Source organism: Pantherophis guttatus, chromosome 14 (genome assembly GCF_059756535.1).
Source record: "Pantherophis guttatus breed Tessera chromosome 14, ASM5975653v1, whole genome shotgun sequence".
Lineage (NCBI taxonomy): Eukaryota > Metazoa > Chordata > Lepidosauria > Squamata > Colubridae > Pantherophis > Pantherophis guttatus.
This window is the reverse complement of record NC_142076.1, coordinates 21,342,061-21,358,292: the sequence shown is the minus strand read 5'-3', so window position 1 is coordinate 21,358,292 and position 16,232 is coordinate 21,342,061. Positions and strand designations below refer to the sequence as shown.

The window sequence follows — 16,232 nt, the reverse complement described above, 5'->3', positions numbered from 1 at the left end:
AGGCTATTGCTGAGCACATTGTAAGCCGCCCTGAGTCTTCGGAGAAGGGCGGCATATAAATCAAATTTAAAAAAAAAAAATACTCCCTCTGAATCTGATCCCGCACCCCAAATAAATCTCCATAGTTTTGGAAACAGTTGGGAGTCCCTTCTAGGAACCCCACAATTTGCAAAGGCAATGCACCAATAGCCATAGCTGCCCCAACATGAACTCTTAAGGCAAATAGACAGACAGGATGGAGACTCGGTCTGTGTGTGTGTCTGTATTCCCTAGCCCCTCCCTCTGTGGCTCCCATCGTCAAGATTAAATCAATATTTAATTAGGGTTTATTTACGGTTTATGGCATATCCTCCCCCTCCCCCTTAGAATAACAGAGTTGGAAGGGATCTTCGAGGCCTTCTAGTCCAACCCCTACCCCCATTTCAGATAAAGGATGCAGCTTCTTCTTGAAAAACCTCTGATTATGGAGCACCCACAATTTCTGGAGGCGAGCAGCTCCACCGATTCATTGTTCTGACTGTCAATTAATTAATGGCCTTTTTTTTTTTAATATGCCAAGATCACTGACCAGCAGGGCCACCAGTCTAATATCTTAGGAACTGGAGTTAACGTCTCAGCGTAAGCCCCTTGTTGGGCAGGGGAAAGCCCTCCAACTGAGAGCTGAGCTACCTCCAAGCCCCCACGTCTTCCCCTAAGCCAGTGTTTCTCAACCTTGGAAGCTTGAAGATGGGTGGACTTCAACTCCCAGAATCCCCCAGCCAGCGCTGCTGGCTGGGGGATTCTGGGATTTGAAGTCCACCCATCTTCAAGCTTCCAAGGTTGAGAAACACTGCCCTAAGCTCTCTCCCTGAGCTGGTAAATTCAAATTTGATGACATTTCAGGCTTTTCTTTTACACTTCACTTATCTCCCTTTTCCTCACTCAGGGATATGGCAACGCCAAGGGCTAAGAATAAACACCAGTTTGCTGAGTGAAGCCTCCCGGGTGCCAGCTCCGTTTTGTTCTCAGGCAAAACAGGTTATCGCCTTATCTCATAGTGGCTGCTGCGAGATCTCCCGTTAACAAAATTGTTATTGCAAAGTCTGCAGAAATATTGCAGGGTGATAAAACGAAGCCGCCCATCCCCAAGCTCCGTAGAGCTGGGGAGTTTCGAGAAAAGAATTAGGATAGCTGCACTTTGAAACATACCGCAGCTAAATCAGAATTACATCCCGGTTCTTTTAACGCAAACAAGGATTGTGAGCTTAGAGATGGTTGCAGCAAAGAGCAGGGAAATTATTTACATTTGTTTGTGCTGGTTAGTAAAAAGGAAAAGATTCCGGGCTAAAAGCTATTAAGATAAAGAAATGACCAGTTATCGTATTTCATTACACTAGAATATCCTATTGAAATCACTAGACTAACATTTGGCATTAGTGATTTATTAGCATTTGAAGCCAAATTCTTTGGTAATCTTGGGGAGTATTTTCTTGTGTGTGTGTGTGTGTGTCACAAATGACAAAGTTGAAAAAAGTGTCTTAGGACTATTTTTTCACACTTACAACCACTGCCAAACCCCCGCGATCACATGATCAAAATCCAGAGGTTTGTCGAACTGACATGTACTTATGACGGTTGCATGCCCTGGGATCACGTGATTTCCCCTTTTGCGGCTTTCTGGAAAGCAAAGTCCAGGGAGAAGCCAGATTCACTTAACAACCGTGTCACTGACTTAGCAAGTGCAGTCGTTTCACTTAACGACTGTGGCAACATAAAATGGGGCACAACTCACTTCCGCTTAGCAACGGAAATTTTGGGCTCAGCTGTGGTCGTAAGTCGAGGACTGCCTACCCAGCAAAATGGGAGCCAATGTCCCTATTTACTCGTCCGTGTTTTGAACAGTCCCAATTTAAGAAATGGCAACACAGCCCAACATTTATGTTGTATACACTGTCCATGGCTGGTGGGATCTGTTGGTAAAGCCTGAATTCCTAACCTTTTGAAACTCTGCTGAATAGGACGCCAAATATTGTGTTTATATCAGAAACAGTGGGAGATGGAAGCCTTTCGCCTGGGAAAACCACTTTCAAAGTAGGAACTGTTTTCCCAGCTGTGATTATGCCTTCCTGGGAAATTTGCTCAGTCCATTACAAAAATATTCAAAGGAATGCAAGATTATTCAGCCTTATCTCTGCATATAAAATATTTCAAACAAATCTTTCCGCGTTTTCTTGAATTTGTGGCCGCCGCAGAAGGGGGAATTAAGCTAGGAGTAGGGCAGCAAAAGTAATCCGGTAGTCCCTGTAGGGAATGAATAAACTACCAATACTTAAGTTTAGATAGATAGATAGATAGATAGATAGATAGATAGATAGATAGATAGATAGATAGATAGATAGAATGAATGAATTCTTTATTGGCCAAGTGTGATTGGACACACAAGGAATTTGTCTTTGGTGCATACGCTCTCAGTGTTCATAAAAGAAAAGATACGTTCGTCAAGAATCATAAGGTACAACACTTAATGATAGTCATAGGGTACAAATAAGCAATCAAATCATACTAGGAAAGAATCAATATAATCGATACAGATTATAGAATCAATATAATCGTGAGGATACAGCAACAAGTTACAGTCATAAGTGAGAGGAGATGGGTGATAGGAACGATGAGAAGATTAATAGTAGTGCAGACTAGAATAGTTTGACGGTGTTGAGGAAATTATTTGTTTAGCAGAGTGATGGCATTTGGGAAAAAACTGTTCTTGTGTCTAGTTGTTCTTGTGTGCAGTGTTCTATGGTGTCGTTTTGAGGGTAGGAGTTGTTATAAGTTATAGTTAAGTTAGGCATAAAAAGAAAGGTGTCCTCACCTCTTTAATATCTTCAAGACGTTGTTTTGTCTTCCAGAAATAGACAGTTTTGCTTGTTTTAAAGCAGGGGTCTCCAACCTTGGCAACTTTAAGACTTGTGGACTTCGACAAGTCTTAAAGTTGCCAAGGTTGGAGACCCCTGCTTTGAAGCACATATTTATACCGCGTGAAGGCTGGTAAGTTACCCGAGATAAACCAGGTTGTGACATATCCAGAGATTCCTTCTCCACCTTGAAAACTACAAAGCAAATCGTTGCCGTTGTTGCAATGTTTGGTGGATGCAGTGAGTAGGAAGCTGTTCACACAACACTTGGCCAAGATGACAGCTTTGGATAACCAGTTTTAACCAAGCATCAATCTCTCCCCAAAAGTAAGGAAGTTGCAGATTCTAAGCTTTTTCTTGCTATCTATCAGAAACGCTTACACTCAGTTGCCTTGACCTAGCGTTCTTATTGTAGATCATTTTCCTTGGATTCCCTCCAGATACGACTGGTACCGTTGTTTATTTATTTAGAGAACTTAAATGGGTGCCAGTCTCATAAATGGCTCATAAGATTCCATAAAATCGGAATAAGTCCCCAAAGCCCACAGCAACATACCCAACACAGCACAACAATCCACCATGTCTACATTTCCCGTATTTTTGGGAGTATAAGATGCTCTGGAGTATAAGACGCGCCTTATTTTGGGGGGAGGAAAATAGGGGGGGAATATTCTGCTCGAGAGGCTCTCCAAAAGTTCGGGGGCCGGCGGATGGGGGGGCTACATTTGGTGTATAAGACGCACCCAAATTTTCACCCTCTTTTGGGGGGGTGCGTCTTATACTCTGAAAAGTACGGTAAATTTTCTGGATTCACTTCCATTCATGCCTGGGGAAAAAGCCAGGTCTTCACCGCTCTCCAGAAAACTGGTTTCTGTATGAAGATATGAACCTATTCTTGTTTTCCAGTTTGTCACGATCACTTGAGCATTACAGAACAGCCCAAATTCTGACTGGGCAAGGCCTCTGGAACTGCTCAGCAAATCCCCAGCTCATTAGATTAACATTACACCCATGTCAGGAATGACAAAATCCGTAGCTGAAGAGAAAAAATTAGAAACTTTTAAAAACCGGTAAACTTTATGCTGAGAGGCGGTAGAGTCAACATAAGTTCCATTTCTTACACAACACTTCATCTCGCTGTGATGCAGCTTTGCACCAAATCAAGTTTAAAATCTGCATTTTAACAGAAGTTCTCAATCAGACCCAGTTCTGTACATTACAGCAACAAATCTTGATTTGAGCCTTGATAGTACAGTGGTTTAATGCACCCTGTTATTAACACAGCTGCCTGCAATTTCTGCTGGTTCGAATCTCTCCAAGGCTCAAGGTTGACTCAGCCTTCCATCCTTTCTAAGGTAGGTGAAATGAGGACCCAGTTTGTGGGGGCAATAAGCTGACTTTGTATAAAATATACAAAAGAATGAAGGCTATTGCTTAACGCACTGTAAGCCGCCCTGAGTCTCCGGAGAAGGGCGGCATATAAATCAAATAAAAAAAAAAATCGGATTAACTTCCTCAGATTAACAAGTACATGTACCATATACCTCGCTTTAAAATTAAACAAGAAGGCTGTGGGGTACTTGGGCCATCAAGCAAGAACAGAGAAACCAACGAATGACAGAAGTCCAGTCACAAATCCACCTTTTAATTGATCGCATGCTTCAGTTGCTACAAACTGGAAGTTTTCAATGTTCTGTGCTACCAACTCTATACCACGTGAACTTGCGAAGAATGGCATGCCATAAATTCACACAAACTCTTCTTTCTCTTTACTCAGCCTGGTCCCTATGGGGCTAGCAAGGAGAGGGGATATGAGGGATTTCCTCTTGTCTCAGCAGGGAAGGTCAAAAGTGGTCAGTCAGGTCCCGCTAACAAAAGCCAGATTGTGGGGCGAAGCACAACATCCGATGACTGCTGTATACGCTGTATGGTTAGTATACAGAGAAGAAAAAATGTTCCCAAAACCGTACGAACCTTATACTGCCTTGGGAGAAACATGAAGCAAATTCACTGCAAATATGCAGAAAATGAAACGGCCACTTAAGTGTAAATATCCTATTTGTTTTCTACAAGTGTGAGATGCTCCACTGGTCCAAAGTGACTAAATTAAAAGGATTTGATCTCAGGTGTAACTTTTAAGTAAAGTCGCACATTTACAATAAAATGTTGCTTATTGTAAATGTTTATTTATTTATTTTTCATATTTGTATACCGCCCTACTCCCGAAGGACTCAGGGCGGTGAACAGCCATAATAAATACAAATACATATAGAAGTTAAAAACTATTAAGAAACAGATTAAGTAATTTAGGCTCAAAGATTAAAAACATCCAAATTTATCTAAAGAGGTTTAAAACCCAATTTAAAAGCCAATTTAAATGTTAAAGTAAAGGTGCACATTTACAATTAGCAACACAGCCAAGGACATTTACCCTCGGTTTGTAAGAATGCACATAGAAATGTAGATTGAAGAGACACAGAAATGGTCAAATATTCTTTTGCACGCGGATAATTTCAACCAATGATGGGCATACTTCTATCGCAAATACACCTACATCTATTTATTCTGTATGTTGTTAAATGAAGGCTAGAGAAGGTATTCTTTAGGCACAGGAAAAATTAGATAAAGAGATAATAATAATATCCTTAAGATGTCTGGTCTGCTGTTCTTTCATCTAACTATAAAACACTACATGCATGTTTTGTAGATAACTATGAAAGATATTAAGAACGAGGGTCCTGTTTAAAAGTCTAAGGCTAATAAATAGGGTTTTTTTAGCATCCCAGCACTCCCCATGTTAAATTTCAGATTCTCTTCACTCAGATTAGAAAACAGAAAAATATAGACCACGTGGCAATAATCCCAATAAATTTTAAAAATTATAACATATTGTCTTGCCTATATTTTTGAACAAGTAGGACTCGCAGCTAAAAATTTGAAAGAAAACACTTCTAGGATAAAAGGACCCATAGTTATTTACTCACGTTTAGTTTGTGTTTTTTCAGGGCAGGTTCATCTTCCTCGGGTGCCGTTTGTGGTTTTGGATGCTTTACGGATTTCTTTTTCTGCTTCATCTTCTTCTTTTCTGGTGAAAGGTGCTTTTTCTTTCCGGCCTTCATCCGTTTTCCTGTGACTTTACAACTCTAAGAACAAATAAATAAAAAGAAGTCGTACCCATTAAAGAGATTTGTTTGTTGAACAGAACAAATTATAACTTTTCCCCTTGAAGATTTATCTTCCTTCCGGATGGATGGATGAGAAGCAAAACGTCTTCAAAGGAAAACCAGAAGGTCCAGGGGCCTCTTGAAAAAGCACTTTTGGTCCAACACTGGAAGTTTTTCAGAAGAGATTAGACCACCACTTATCTGAAATGGAACAGGGTCTCCTGCCTGAGCAGGGGGTTGGTCTAGAAGACCTCCAAGGCCCCTTCCAACTCTGTTCTTCTGACATGAAATCATATCTTTAGGAGAATAAAAAGGAGCCTGGATAGCTCTGCAGACTAAAGCACTGTAATTTAACACCAGCTGTCTGCAATTAAAGTAAGATCGAATCTCGCCAGGCTCAAGGTTGACTCAGCCTTCCATCCTTTCTAAGGTAGGTAAATTGAGGACCCAGATTGTGGGGGCAATAAGCTGACTTTGTATAAAATATACAAAAGAATGAAGGCTATTGCTTAATGCACTATAAGCCGCCCTGAGTCTCCAGGGAAGGGTGGCATATAAATCAAATAAAAAAAAAAAAACGACCAAGCTGCAGGCAATTGGATCTAATTTTTCTGTTTATATCCAGTTTCAGGAAATCATCAGGAAATGTGTGTTGATTCTACAACAGGTAGTTTAAAAACAGTATGGCAAACAAATGTTTTACAATGTTTATAAATGGTCATTTAAAGATAAATAATCTGCTGAAATACATAGTTGCCAAATGGGACCTGAACTGAGTTTCCTTTTGCAATCAACATTTATTTGGCAGATTTGCACCAATGTTGCATTTAATTCTCAAAAGTGTTCAGCAAAATACAGCAGGGACAGGAAATTTCTGGTTCTTAAACCCAAGCTGGAGGGTCCCTCATTAGAGAGCCTGCCAATTCTTGCCTCTTCTTTTAGCAAATCTTCTTTTACCGTTGAATACAGGTAGTCCTCGATTTACGACCACAATGGAACCCAACATTTCGGTTACTAAGCGAGACAGCTTAGCTGGAGTTTTGCCCCAATTTTTTACGACCTTTCTCACCACTGTTAAGTGAATCACTGCAGTCGTTAAGTAACACAGACATTAAGTGAATCTTGCTTCTCCCTTGACTTGGGTGGGTGGTCCAAAGGTTGCAAAAGGGATCACGTGATCCCAGGACATGCGACCGTCATGCATAGGAGAGTCCATCGCCGAGGGGGCTGAATTTGGATCACGTGACCACGGGGATGCTGCAACGGTCGTTAAGTGTGAAAAAACGGCCGTAAGTCCTTTTTTTTTTCCAAAGTGCCATTGTAACTTCGAACAGTCACTAAGTGAACTCCTATAAGCCAAGCACTATCTGTCGTTCTTTCCCCATCTGCTTTGGAAAAAGGTCACGGTTGGGGCTTATGGGTGTTGTAGTTGCTTGTGGGCATTGTAGTACATCGTGAGTCCTCTCCCTCCTCTTCCCTCCTCACCCCCCCCCCAAGGCGGGCCTGCCTTTGGTTTGCAAGGGAGAAAAATAGAGACTGGCCGACCCTGCAGGGTTGTTGTGAAGGTCGAGGCGGGAAAGGAGGTGAAAACGGGGTGAAAGGTCAAAGGGGAGGGAAGTTGCCCCGCCCACTACTTCCCCTCGGAGCACGTGATCGATACCCCCCCCCCCACGGCTCCGCCACCCACCTCGGTTTCACCCCCGGCTTCTTCAACGGCCGCTCTTCCGCCTTTTCCCGCCGGCTTCCTTCTGGCCGCCGACGTCCCTCCTTCTTCCAGCCCCCGATTGGCTGCTCGGGCGCCCCCGCGCTGTGATTGGCCGCGCGACATGTCCGTCCTCTCGCGACCGTTCCCAGGAGTGGCCGCGGCGGCTTTGAAGGCCCGCCCCCTTCCTCGACTCTTCCGGATGCACGCGCTCTCGCTCTTCGCACGCGGCGGGGGCGGGGCGAAGGGAATGCCCCCCCCACCGAGGAACGCCGGCGCGGCTGCGCGAGGTGCGGCCTCGTGGGCGGAGAGCGCATGCGTACTCCCTCTTTCATGATTGGACGCTGCGTGCCAGCCTTTCCTGCCCATTCTATGCTCTGTGCTGGCTGGAGAATTCTGGGAGTTGAAGTCCACCAGTCTTAAAGCTGCCAAGTTTGAAGACCTCTGCTTTAAATGAAGCATTTAAAACGATAAATTAAAACAATTAAAAAGAGAAACACAAGAACCGTGTTGAGTCTTGCCTTTTAACAACAACCTTCCCTCCAAATTTTATTTTTTATTTTTTTTCCCTTCCCTCCAAATAAAAATAAAACTCATAATTTGGCGAAAAAGGAGCAGTTGCAAACTTTTTCCTACTCTGCTTAGTCTTAAAGCAGTATTTCTCCTGTTTTAAAGCAGTGTGGACTTCAATTCCCAGAATTCCCTGCAAGCATAGTTGCAATAAAATAATATAAAAATTTGCAACTTGCACTAATGTTACCTACTTAAATAATGTTAACATCTGCTAGCAAACCTCAGAGAAGCACCCCACAATCTGCAGAGTCTCTTCTAAATTGATTGTATTAAACATATCTTGAGTTTTTAACCATATGAAAAAATATACCATTTTGAGCTTGGTGCCAGTCTTCACTATTTCATAAATACCAAAAAACATAAGAAAAAACCCACCGAACCATTATACATATTTTTCTTCAAATTGCATAGCTCTTTCCCATTTAATCCACTTCTTTCTGACTCTAAAGGGTGGGGGGAACCCAGTTTAAAAGAAGCTCAGCATTCCCGCCTGACAGCTGTATTTTTGGAAGGCTGAATATGGAAAAGTCTACATTGCATTCTTGTGTTTGAAGAGCATTTGGCAGCTTAAAACGGGCTGGTTTTGTGGGTGGCGACACCCTGTGGGTTATTCATATACTGCAAATAAAACCAAGTTGGATGGAAAGATTTCACTCAGCAGGGATCTCTCATACGTGAAAAATAACTACATACCTCTGCCGGAATAAATCCAGCAAAAGAAAGAGAAAGACTCCCTGCTCCCATCCATGGAAACCTTGTACTGTTTGAGCTGTTTTCAATATTTCAGTCAGTTGGAGAATTTGAATGACTGGTCAAACTTGGCAATTTGAAGACATGGACTTCAACTCTGAATTCCCCAGCCAGCTGAGTTGAAATCCACAAAAGTGGATCATAAATAGCTCTGGGGATGTCTGTTGTAATTTTGAACAGTTGCTAAAAGAACCAGTCACAAGATGAGGACTATAGTTATTAAGGCTGCTGCTTCTGCTCACAAGAGCAATGTGTAGCACTCATAGGTTAAGGATGCTTACAAAAGCTTGATTTCTAGCTTAAAAAGATGTGGTGCTTTTTTCAGTCTTTCTTTGCAAATACAAATGCCATTTGTATTTTATTTTATATACAAATACAGCCATCAAGAATCCTGGAGCGGACCATATCTGTCTTAAAAGGCCTAAGTGTCTATGGAGATTCTCAGTCCTCCAGGTCATAGTTGTCCCAAAGAGACAACTGGACTTTCTGGTTTTTCTTTGAAAAAGCTTTTATTAATCTTTTTTTTTTATTAATCATATTTCTATGCCGCCCACTCTCCGAGGACTCTGGGCGGCTTACACCAAAGACAGTATACTAAATAGCCTATTGCCCCCTAACAATCTGGGTCCTCATTTTACCCACCTCGGAAGGATGGAAGGCTGAGTCAACCTTGAGCTGGTGAGATTTGATCCGCTGATCTGCTGAACTAGCAGTCAGCTGAAGTAGCTGCAGTACAGCACTCTAACCACTGCGCCACCTCGGCTCTTACAGCATTTGTAAGCATTTGGTGCATGGTGCTTACTGTGCATGTGCAGCCAGCAACCGGTAGTAAACCAGTTCAGATTTCACCACTGGTTAAAGGTCTAAGGTTTCTTGAACTCCATTTTGGATCAAGGAATCTGCTGTGGCCATTATCCTAGGCAAGAGAAGGTGAAGGCAGCGTTGCATGTTCTTCAAACATGTGGCTCATCTTGCTCATGTTCAACAGTTCTGTGACTTAAATTCAAGCCAACCACCATGACAATAAAAAGAATCCGTTTAATCAGAAAATGTGCAAAAGGGTACAATTAATTTTTAAAAGCTAAAGATGGGACAGCTATATGCAGACTTCAAATAGATTCAGATCCCAACTGCAGAAGTCAACTTTTTGCTTTGCATCTGAAAAAAACAAGAAACAAAAATGCAATTAGCTAACCAGAAGTTCCAAACTAGTATTTCTTGGCGTTCATAACTTCTATTTTCACTTTTTATTTCCTTTCTGCTGGATTTTAGACATGTACAATATTCTACATGTACAAACAAACTAACCAGCTACGCCAGGCACATTCAGAAATCAATAATAAAAGTTTTGTGCTAACGTTTCAACAGGGCACACCTGGAGCATGGGATTATACTTACTGATCAGAAAAGATCCAATCTTACCCATTTTGTAGGAGCTGACAGTTGGGAGAATTATTCTTGTCTTGCAGGGACCTCATTATAGCTGCACACCTGGGAGGAAGTTAATACGCATTTAAGTGAAGGATTTTTGACGATGAATAGGAAAGTTTCATTATTAACTAACTGGTGTGTTTATTACTTGATACAATTTTTTAAAAATTATTCATAAACCACCTGGACTGTCTTGAAGCTTCAGCAACCTATAAATTAATTAATTTATTTATTATTTATTTATTTTTGAATTTGTATACCGCCCTTCTCCCTGAGGACTCAGGGCGGTGAACAGCCAAATAAAAACATCAAATACAAATATTAAAATACAGTTAAAAAATATATATAAATTTGGCCCCATTAATTAAAACAATAAACCAAACAATTAAAAAACATGTAAAAAGAATTAGGCCAGCCCGGCTTGTTGGAAAAGGAAGGTTTTAAGGGCACGGCGGAAGGCACTGAGGTCATGGATTCTCCTTATCTCAGGGGGCAACTGATTCCAGAGGGTGGGAGCCCCCACAGAGAAGGCCCTCCCCCTGGGGGTCACCAGCCTGCATTGTTTGGCTGATGGCACCCCGAGGAGGCCCTCTCTGTGGGAGCGCACGGGTCGATGGGAGGTCGTCGGTGGCAGCAGGCGGTCTCGGAGATAATGAATAAACATTAACAAATATTAACTAAGCTGTGGTTCCTTGCTATAATTTTCACTTCCTCATTGAAAGATATCCCGTAGCTACCCCGATAACAGATTCCTTCACCAACCAGCTGGAATGGACAAATTCTCCTTAGCAGGTCTTCTTCCCAAGATCCGACCATCTTTAAAAACCACCTAGACTTAATTTGGGACATGTCCTGAAAGAGGTCCGTCATGTTGACTTCCCAACCCTTACCCAGCTTTGGAGACGGGCCAAATCCGTCCTGGGCATTGGTGGTCCAAAGGATGTCGATGATGAAGACAGAAGTTCTGGTGACACTGCTCACAAACCAGCCGCATCATCTCTTTCTTTCTGCAGCCTGCTTTGAAGCATTGGTTGGTGAAGATCTAAACATCAAGGACATCGCACCAAATTGGGTTATATGCTGATATTTGGTACCCCTTATGAACAGTTGGCCTACCAATAAAGGAGAATAGTTGGCCTACTTGGTAAATTGGAAATGCCAGTAGAATGCGGGGGGAGGGGGGCTGATTCCACAGTTCAAACCCAACCCCAACCTAAACCTGGCTTCCCCATAAACCACTGTTTCTCAACCTTAACTACTTTGAAGATGCATGGACTTCAATTCCCAAAATTCCCCAGCCAGCCATGCTCTTTCCAGCCTCTCTTTAAGGAAATGTGATCCTTGGCTCAAATTAATCCTTAAAGAAAGATAAAGTCACTTTCTAAAGACAGAGAAGGCTCCATGAAGGCAGGAGGAAGACCGAACCAAGAAGATGAAGTGGCCTTCAAGAGGTCCACCCTTCTTAAGAAAGGTCCTTACTTTCTGCTTCTGCTGGGCCGAATCCTGTTGACAATCCCGGTCCATATGGGCCCCCACAGCTACATCGGGCGTCTCTCCCTTTCTGACGGGGACCGGAGTGTTGCAAAGAGGGCAGACTGGAACCTGTACATCCTAAAACAAAAACATTATCAGGTTGAAGTCAGCAGAGACGAGTTGAGGTAAGTCGGTGCTTCAAACTGTCCCTAATATACTCCTGGTGTAACCCCCAAGGGTGTAACTATTTGGCTTTGCATTCTGCCAACTAACAAGGTCCTGAACACGAGTCTTAAAAGAAAAAAGTCCTTCGTCAATGCAATAACCTTGTTTAAGACTTGAACTTTTTGCATCTTCCAGAACTACCCTAAAGGCTACTTAAAAAGCCCTTTTTCCACATAAATCCCTCCCTTTTTATTATTTTGCTCCTTTGTCAAGTCTTAGCTCTCACAGCACATCATGATTTTAGACAGTAGACCAGGAGTTACATTTTACCAACTTGAAATAATGCCAGTGTTAAAAGTCTGTAGGGATTCTCAGTCCTCCAGGTCCTGGTTGCCCCAAAGGTGTTTTTTTCAGGAGGCAACTGGACTTTCTGGTTTTTCTTTGGAAGACGTTCCCATTCCCCATTATCCTGTCAGAGCTGAAGAAGCTTCTTGGATGAGAGAAGCAAAATGTCTTCAAAAGAAAAAGAAAAAGGAAGTCCAGTTGCCTCCTGAAAAAGCATCTTTGGGAGAATGCTGCCAGCGTTAACCCTCAAGAAGAGGCCACCAGCGCAAGGACAAGTTTAAAAACTGTTCCAACCGCAGCATTTTTGCACGGCTAGTTATGCATTGACACACTCTCCGTCCCCGTTTCACCAGGTTCCTAATGCCATAAAGACGGATCACCTTCTTATACGCCGAAGAACACTTGTGTCGGCTGTAGATAATGTGATCTTTGCAGAAAAGCTCCTCGCAGGCGTCACATTTCAGAGGAAGAAAATCTTCAGAGGGGAAAAAAACAACAACAACCAGCAAATACGTCAAGTTGGATTTATCCTAACGCAAGAGGTCTTCCCAAATCACAACAAAGGTTGTGGTCATCCCTTACAGGAGGGAGGCACCAAGTCCATACACACCCCTTTCCCATTGATCCCTACCCAGCCGCCTGCAGCTCTTCTCGCAGCAGTGTTGTCCTAGGTCTGGGAATTCCATTTCTTCAGAAGGCCCCAACTTCCCCAGAATTAGGGTTACCTAGGAGGAGAGGTGTTGTGTAAATTTGGCTTTCCCACAGGACACGCAGCAGCCAGATCCACACCCAGCGCTGACACGCGTGACTTCTGTAGTCACTGTTAAGTCACATTAGCTGATGTCAAATATCCCATTAACCCAGAATTTCGCTTTACTGTAAAAACAACAACAACAAAGAGCCGAGGTGGCGCAGTGGTTAGAGTGCAGTACTGCAGCTACTTCAGCTGACTGCTAGTTCAGCAGATCAGCGGATCAAATCTCACCGGCTCAAGGTTGACTCAGCCTTCCATCCTTCCGAGGTGGGTAAAATGAGGACCCAGATTGTTAGGGGGCAATATGCTATTTAGTATAGTGTCTATGGTGTAAGCCACCCAGAGTCCTCGGAGAGTGGGCGGCATAGAAATATTAATACTAATACTAATAATAATAATGATGATGATGATGTAATAATAATAACAACCCCACAGCAATTATTTAAACCGGAGGTGTCCAGGTTTAGCAACTTTTAAGACCTGTGAACTTGACTGGCTGGGGAATTCTGGGAGTTCATCCACAAATCTTTAAGTTGCCAAGGTTAGACACCCCTGATTTACACAATAGCAAAGATTCTGGGCAAAGAAATCCTTTTAGAACTCAGAGCTAGGTGTGAACACAACCAGTTTTGACCTCAAGCCACCCCTGTGCCAAAAAACCAGACCTACCAAGGTCAGAATCAGAATAGAGCTGGAAGGGACCTTGGAGGTCTTCTAATCCAGCCCCCTGCAGAGTCAGGAAACCCTATACCATTTCATATACATGACTGCCCAATCTCTTCTTAAAGACTTCCAGTATTGGAGCATTTACAACTTCTGGAAGCAAGTTGTTCCACTGGTTAATTGTTGTAACTATCAGGAAGTTTCTCCTTAATTCCAGATTGCTTTCCTCCTTGATTAGTTTCGATCCATTGTTTTCTCGTCCTGCCTTCTGGAAGTTCTGGTGCTTTGGAAAATAATGTTGGCCCCCTCCTCTTCATGGCAACCTCTCAAATACTGGAAGACTGCTATGATGTCACTGAATCAATCAATCAGAATAGAGCTGGCAGGGACCTTGGAGGTCTTCTAGTCCAACCCCCTGTCTCCAGCAAGAGACCGTACACCATTTCAGAGAAGTAGCTGTCCAGTCTCTTCTTGAAAACTTCCAGTGAGGGAGCACCCACAACTTCTGGTGGCAAGCTGTTCCACAGGTTGTCCTCACTGCTAGGAAGTTTCTCCTTGGAATTCAGTTGCTTCTCTCCTGGATGAGTTTCCAACCATTGTTTCTTGCTCGTCTTGCCTTCTGGTGCTTTCCCTTTTTCCTTCTTGTGCCATAAATATCCGTCATCGGACGTTACAGCCGCACGAAAAAGTGCTGCTGAGTTGGTGCTTTGGAAAATAAATTAACCCCCTTCCCTTTCCTACTAAGAACCTCTGATCGGCCCCCAAAAGTTCTGAGTCGTAGAGATTCCCCACCGCCCACCTTCAGAAAGCCACATGGGCTTAATAAATAAGCCAGAATTGGAATACAGAACTTCAACACAAGCACTCTGCCCAGGATCGCATCCCCATAACGACTTTAACCCTAGTTGGCTGAACAACCCCAAAGAGACAGGACTGAGACAACACGCAACACACCCAAGAGGAACGGATTCACACAACCTACTTAGCCAACCCCGCTGGGTTTAGCAAGCCGTGGGAACGCACTCCCGTGTCGGTCCTCTCCAACGTGGGCAGGCGGGCGGGGAATAAACCTCGCTGGATCTGCCCTAAAGGCACAGGGGGGGAAATCCGGTGGTCGGTATAGACTGGCACAAAAACACGCAACAAGCAACAACAGAAAAATGCACCCAAGCTCCCCGGTCTCCAGCCCCGCAGCGCTCGGGCGCTTTATGCAGCGGAGCGCGATTTTGCTGAATCATATTTTACGTCCGCCTCCCGGCCGCCCAATCAGGGCCGACTTTGGCAACGTCACCGACCAATCACGGGAAGCCCCGGCTTGGCGTTTCGCTGAATTCAGGGCGCCCCGCCTCCTGGCTGCCCTAAGCGTGAGTCAGCTCTTTTCTTTCTTTCTTTCTTTCTTTCTTTCTTTCTTTCTTTCTTTCTTTCTTTCTTCCCTCCCTCCCTCTTTCTTTCTTTCCTTCCTTCCTTCCCACCTTCCTTCCTTCCCTCCTCCCTCCTTCCTCCTTTCTTTCTTTCTTTCTTTCTTTCTTTCTTTCTTTCTTTCTTTCTTTCTTTCTTTCTTTCTCTTTCCTCCTTCCCTCCCTCCCTCTTTCTTTCTTTCCTTCCTTCCTTCCCACCTTCCTTCCTTCCCTCCTCCCTCCTTTCCTCCTTTCCTTCTTTCTTTCTTTCTTTCTTTCTTTCTTTCTTTCTTTCTCTTTCCTCCTTCCCTCCCTCCCTCTTTCTTTCTTTCCTTCCTTCCTTCCCACCTTCCTTCCTTCCCTCCCTCCCTTCCTCCTTTCTTTCTTTCTTTCTTTCTTTCTCTTCCTTCCTTCCCTCTCTCTTTCTTTTTTCCTTTCTTCCTTCTTTCCTTCCCGCCTTCCTCCCTCCCTCCCTCCCTCCTTCCTTCCTTCCTTTCTTTCTTTCTTTTCCTTCCTTCCTTCCTTCCTTCCCTTCCTCTTTCTTTCTTTCTTTCTTTCTTTCTTTCCTTCCTTCCTTCCTTCCCTCCTCTCTCCCTCCCTTCTTTCTTTCTCTTTCTTCCTTCCCTCCCTCCCTCCCTCCCTCCCTTCCTTTCTTCTTTCTCTTCTTCCTTCCTTCCTTCCTTCTTTCCTTCCTTCTCTTTCTCCCCCTTCCCCTTTTTTCTTCCTCCTCCTCCTCCTCCTCCTCCTCCTCTTCTTCTTCTTCTTCTTCCCACTTTTGGTGAGATTTGAACTCGAGACCCTGCACACAACCCGCAGAGCAAACACATGTTTGGCTCAAGGGCCGTGGAAAACCAGCCCTGGCTTGCTTTTTCCCACTTGGGTTGATGATAATAATAAATCGATTTATACAGCCACTGATCTCAC

General features: G+C 43.5%; 2 protein-coding genes across 4 annotated transcripts in view; both read right to left on the bottom strand.

Moving 5' to 3' along the window:
* CHLSN (cholesin) overlaps window positions 1–7,989 on the bottom strand; it is an 85,961-nt gene extending 77,972 nt beyond the window's left edge. The window contains exons 1-2 of one of the 2 annotated variants that reach the window (XM_034441557.2): window positions 7,743–7,989; window positions 5,876–6,034 (exon numbers count right to left, since the gene is read on the bottom strand). In XM_034441557.2, the coding sequence (XP_034297448.2) occupies window positions 5,876–6,034; window positions 7,743–7,883 (300 nt within the window). In that variant the 5' untranslated portion in view covers window positions 7,884–7,989. Of the gene's footprint in view, window positions 1–5,875; window positions 6,035–7,742 lie in introns of those variants that run through there. The other variant, XM_060684064.2, reaches the window with a different exon arrangement.
* Window positions 7,990–10,098: 2,109 nt separating this feature from the next.
* On the bottom strand, window positions 10,099–15,121 carry ZFAND2A (zinc finger AN1-type containing 2A). Of its 2 annotated transcripts, none has more exons than XM_034441558.3 (7): window positions 14,894–15,121; window positions 13,126–13,219; window positions 12,875–12,969; window positions 11,991–12,122; window positions 11,402–11,553; window positions 10,503–10,571; window positions 10,099–10,238 (listed from the first exon to the last, which is right to left on the bottom strand). In XM_034441558.3, exons 2-7 carry the CDS (start codon window positions 13,178–13,180, stop codon window positions 10,220–10,222), a joined length of 522 nt encoding a protein of 173 aa, XP_034297449.2. In that variant the 5' UTR covers window positions 13,181–13,219; window positions 14,894–15,121; the 3' UTR covers window positions 10,099–10,219. The 2 variants fall into 2 exon arrangements, with proteins under 2 accessions (XP_034297449.2, XP_034297450.2); XM_034441559.3 differs by having other exon boundaries at window positions 14,866–14,920.
* Between the last annotated feature and the right edge of the window lie 1,111 nt (window positions 15,122–16,232).

Coding starts and splice junctions, on each gene's coding strand:
- ZFAND2A (XM_034441558.3), bottom strand. CDS start 13,180: ATGGAATTCCCAGACCTAGGACAACACTGCTGCGAGAAGAGCTGCAGG. Junction 12,970..13,125: donor GAAGAGCTGCAGGCGGCTGG/GTAGGGATCAAT, acceptor TCCCCTCTGAAG/ATTTTCTTCCTCTGAAATGT. Junction 12,123..12,874: donor GTTCTTCGGCGTATAAGAAG/GTGATCCGTCTT, acceptor TTTTTGTTTTAG/GATGTACAGGTTCCAGTCTG.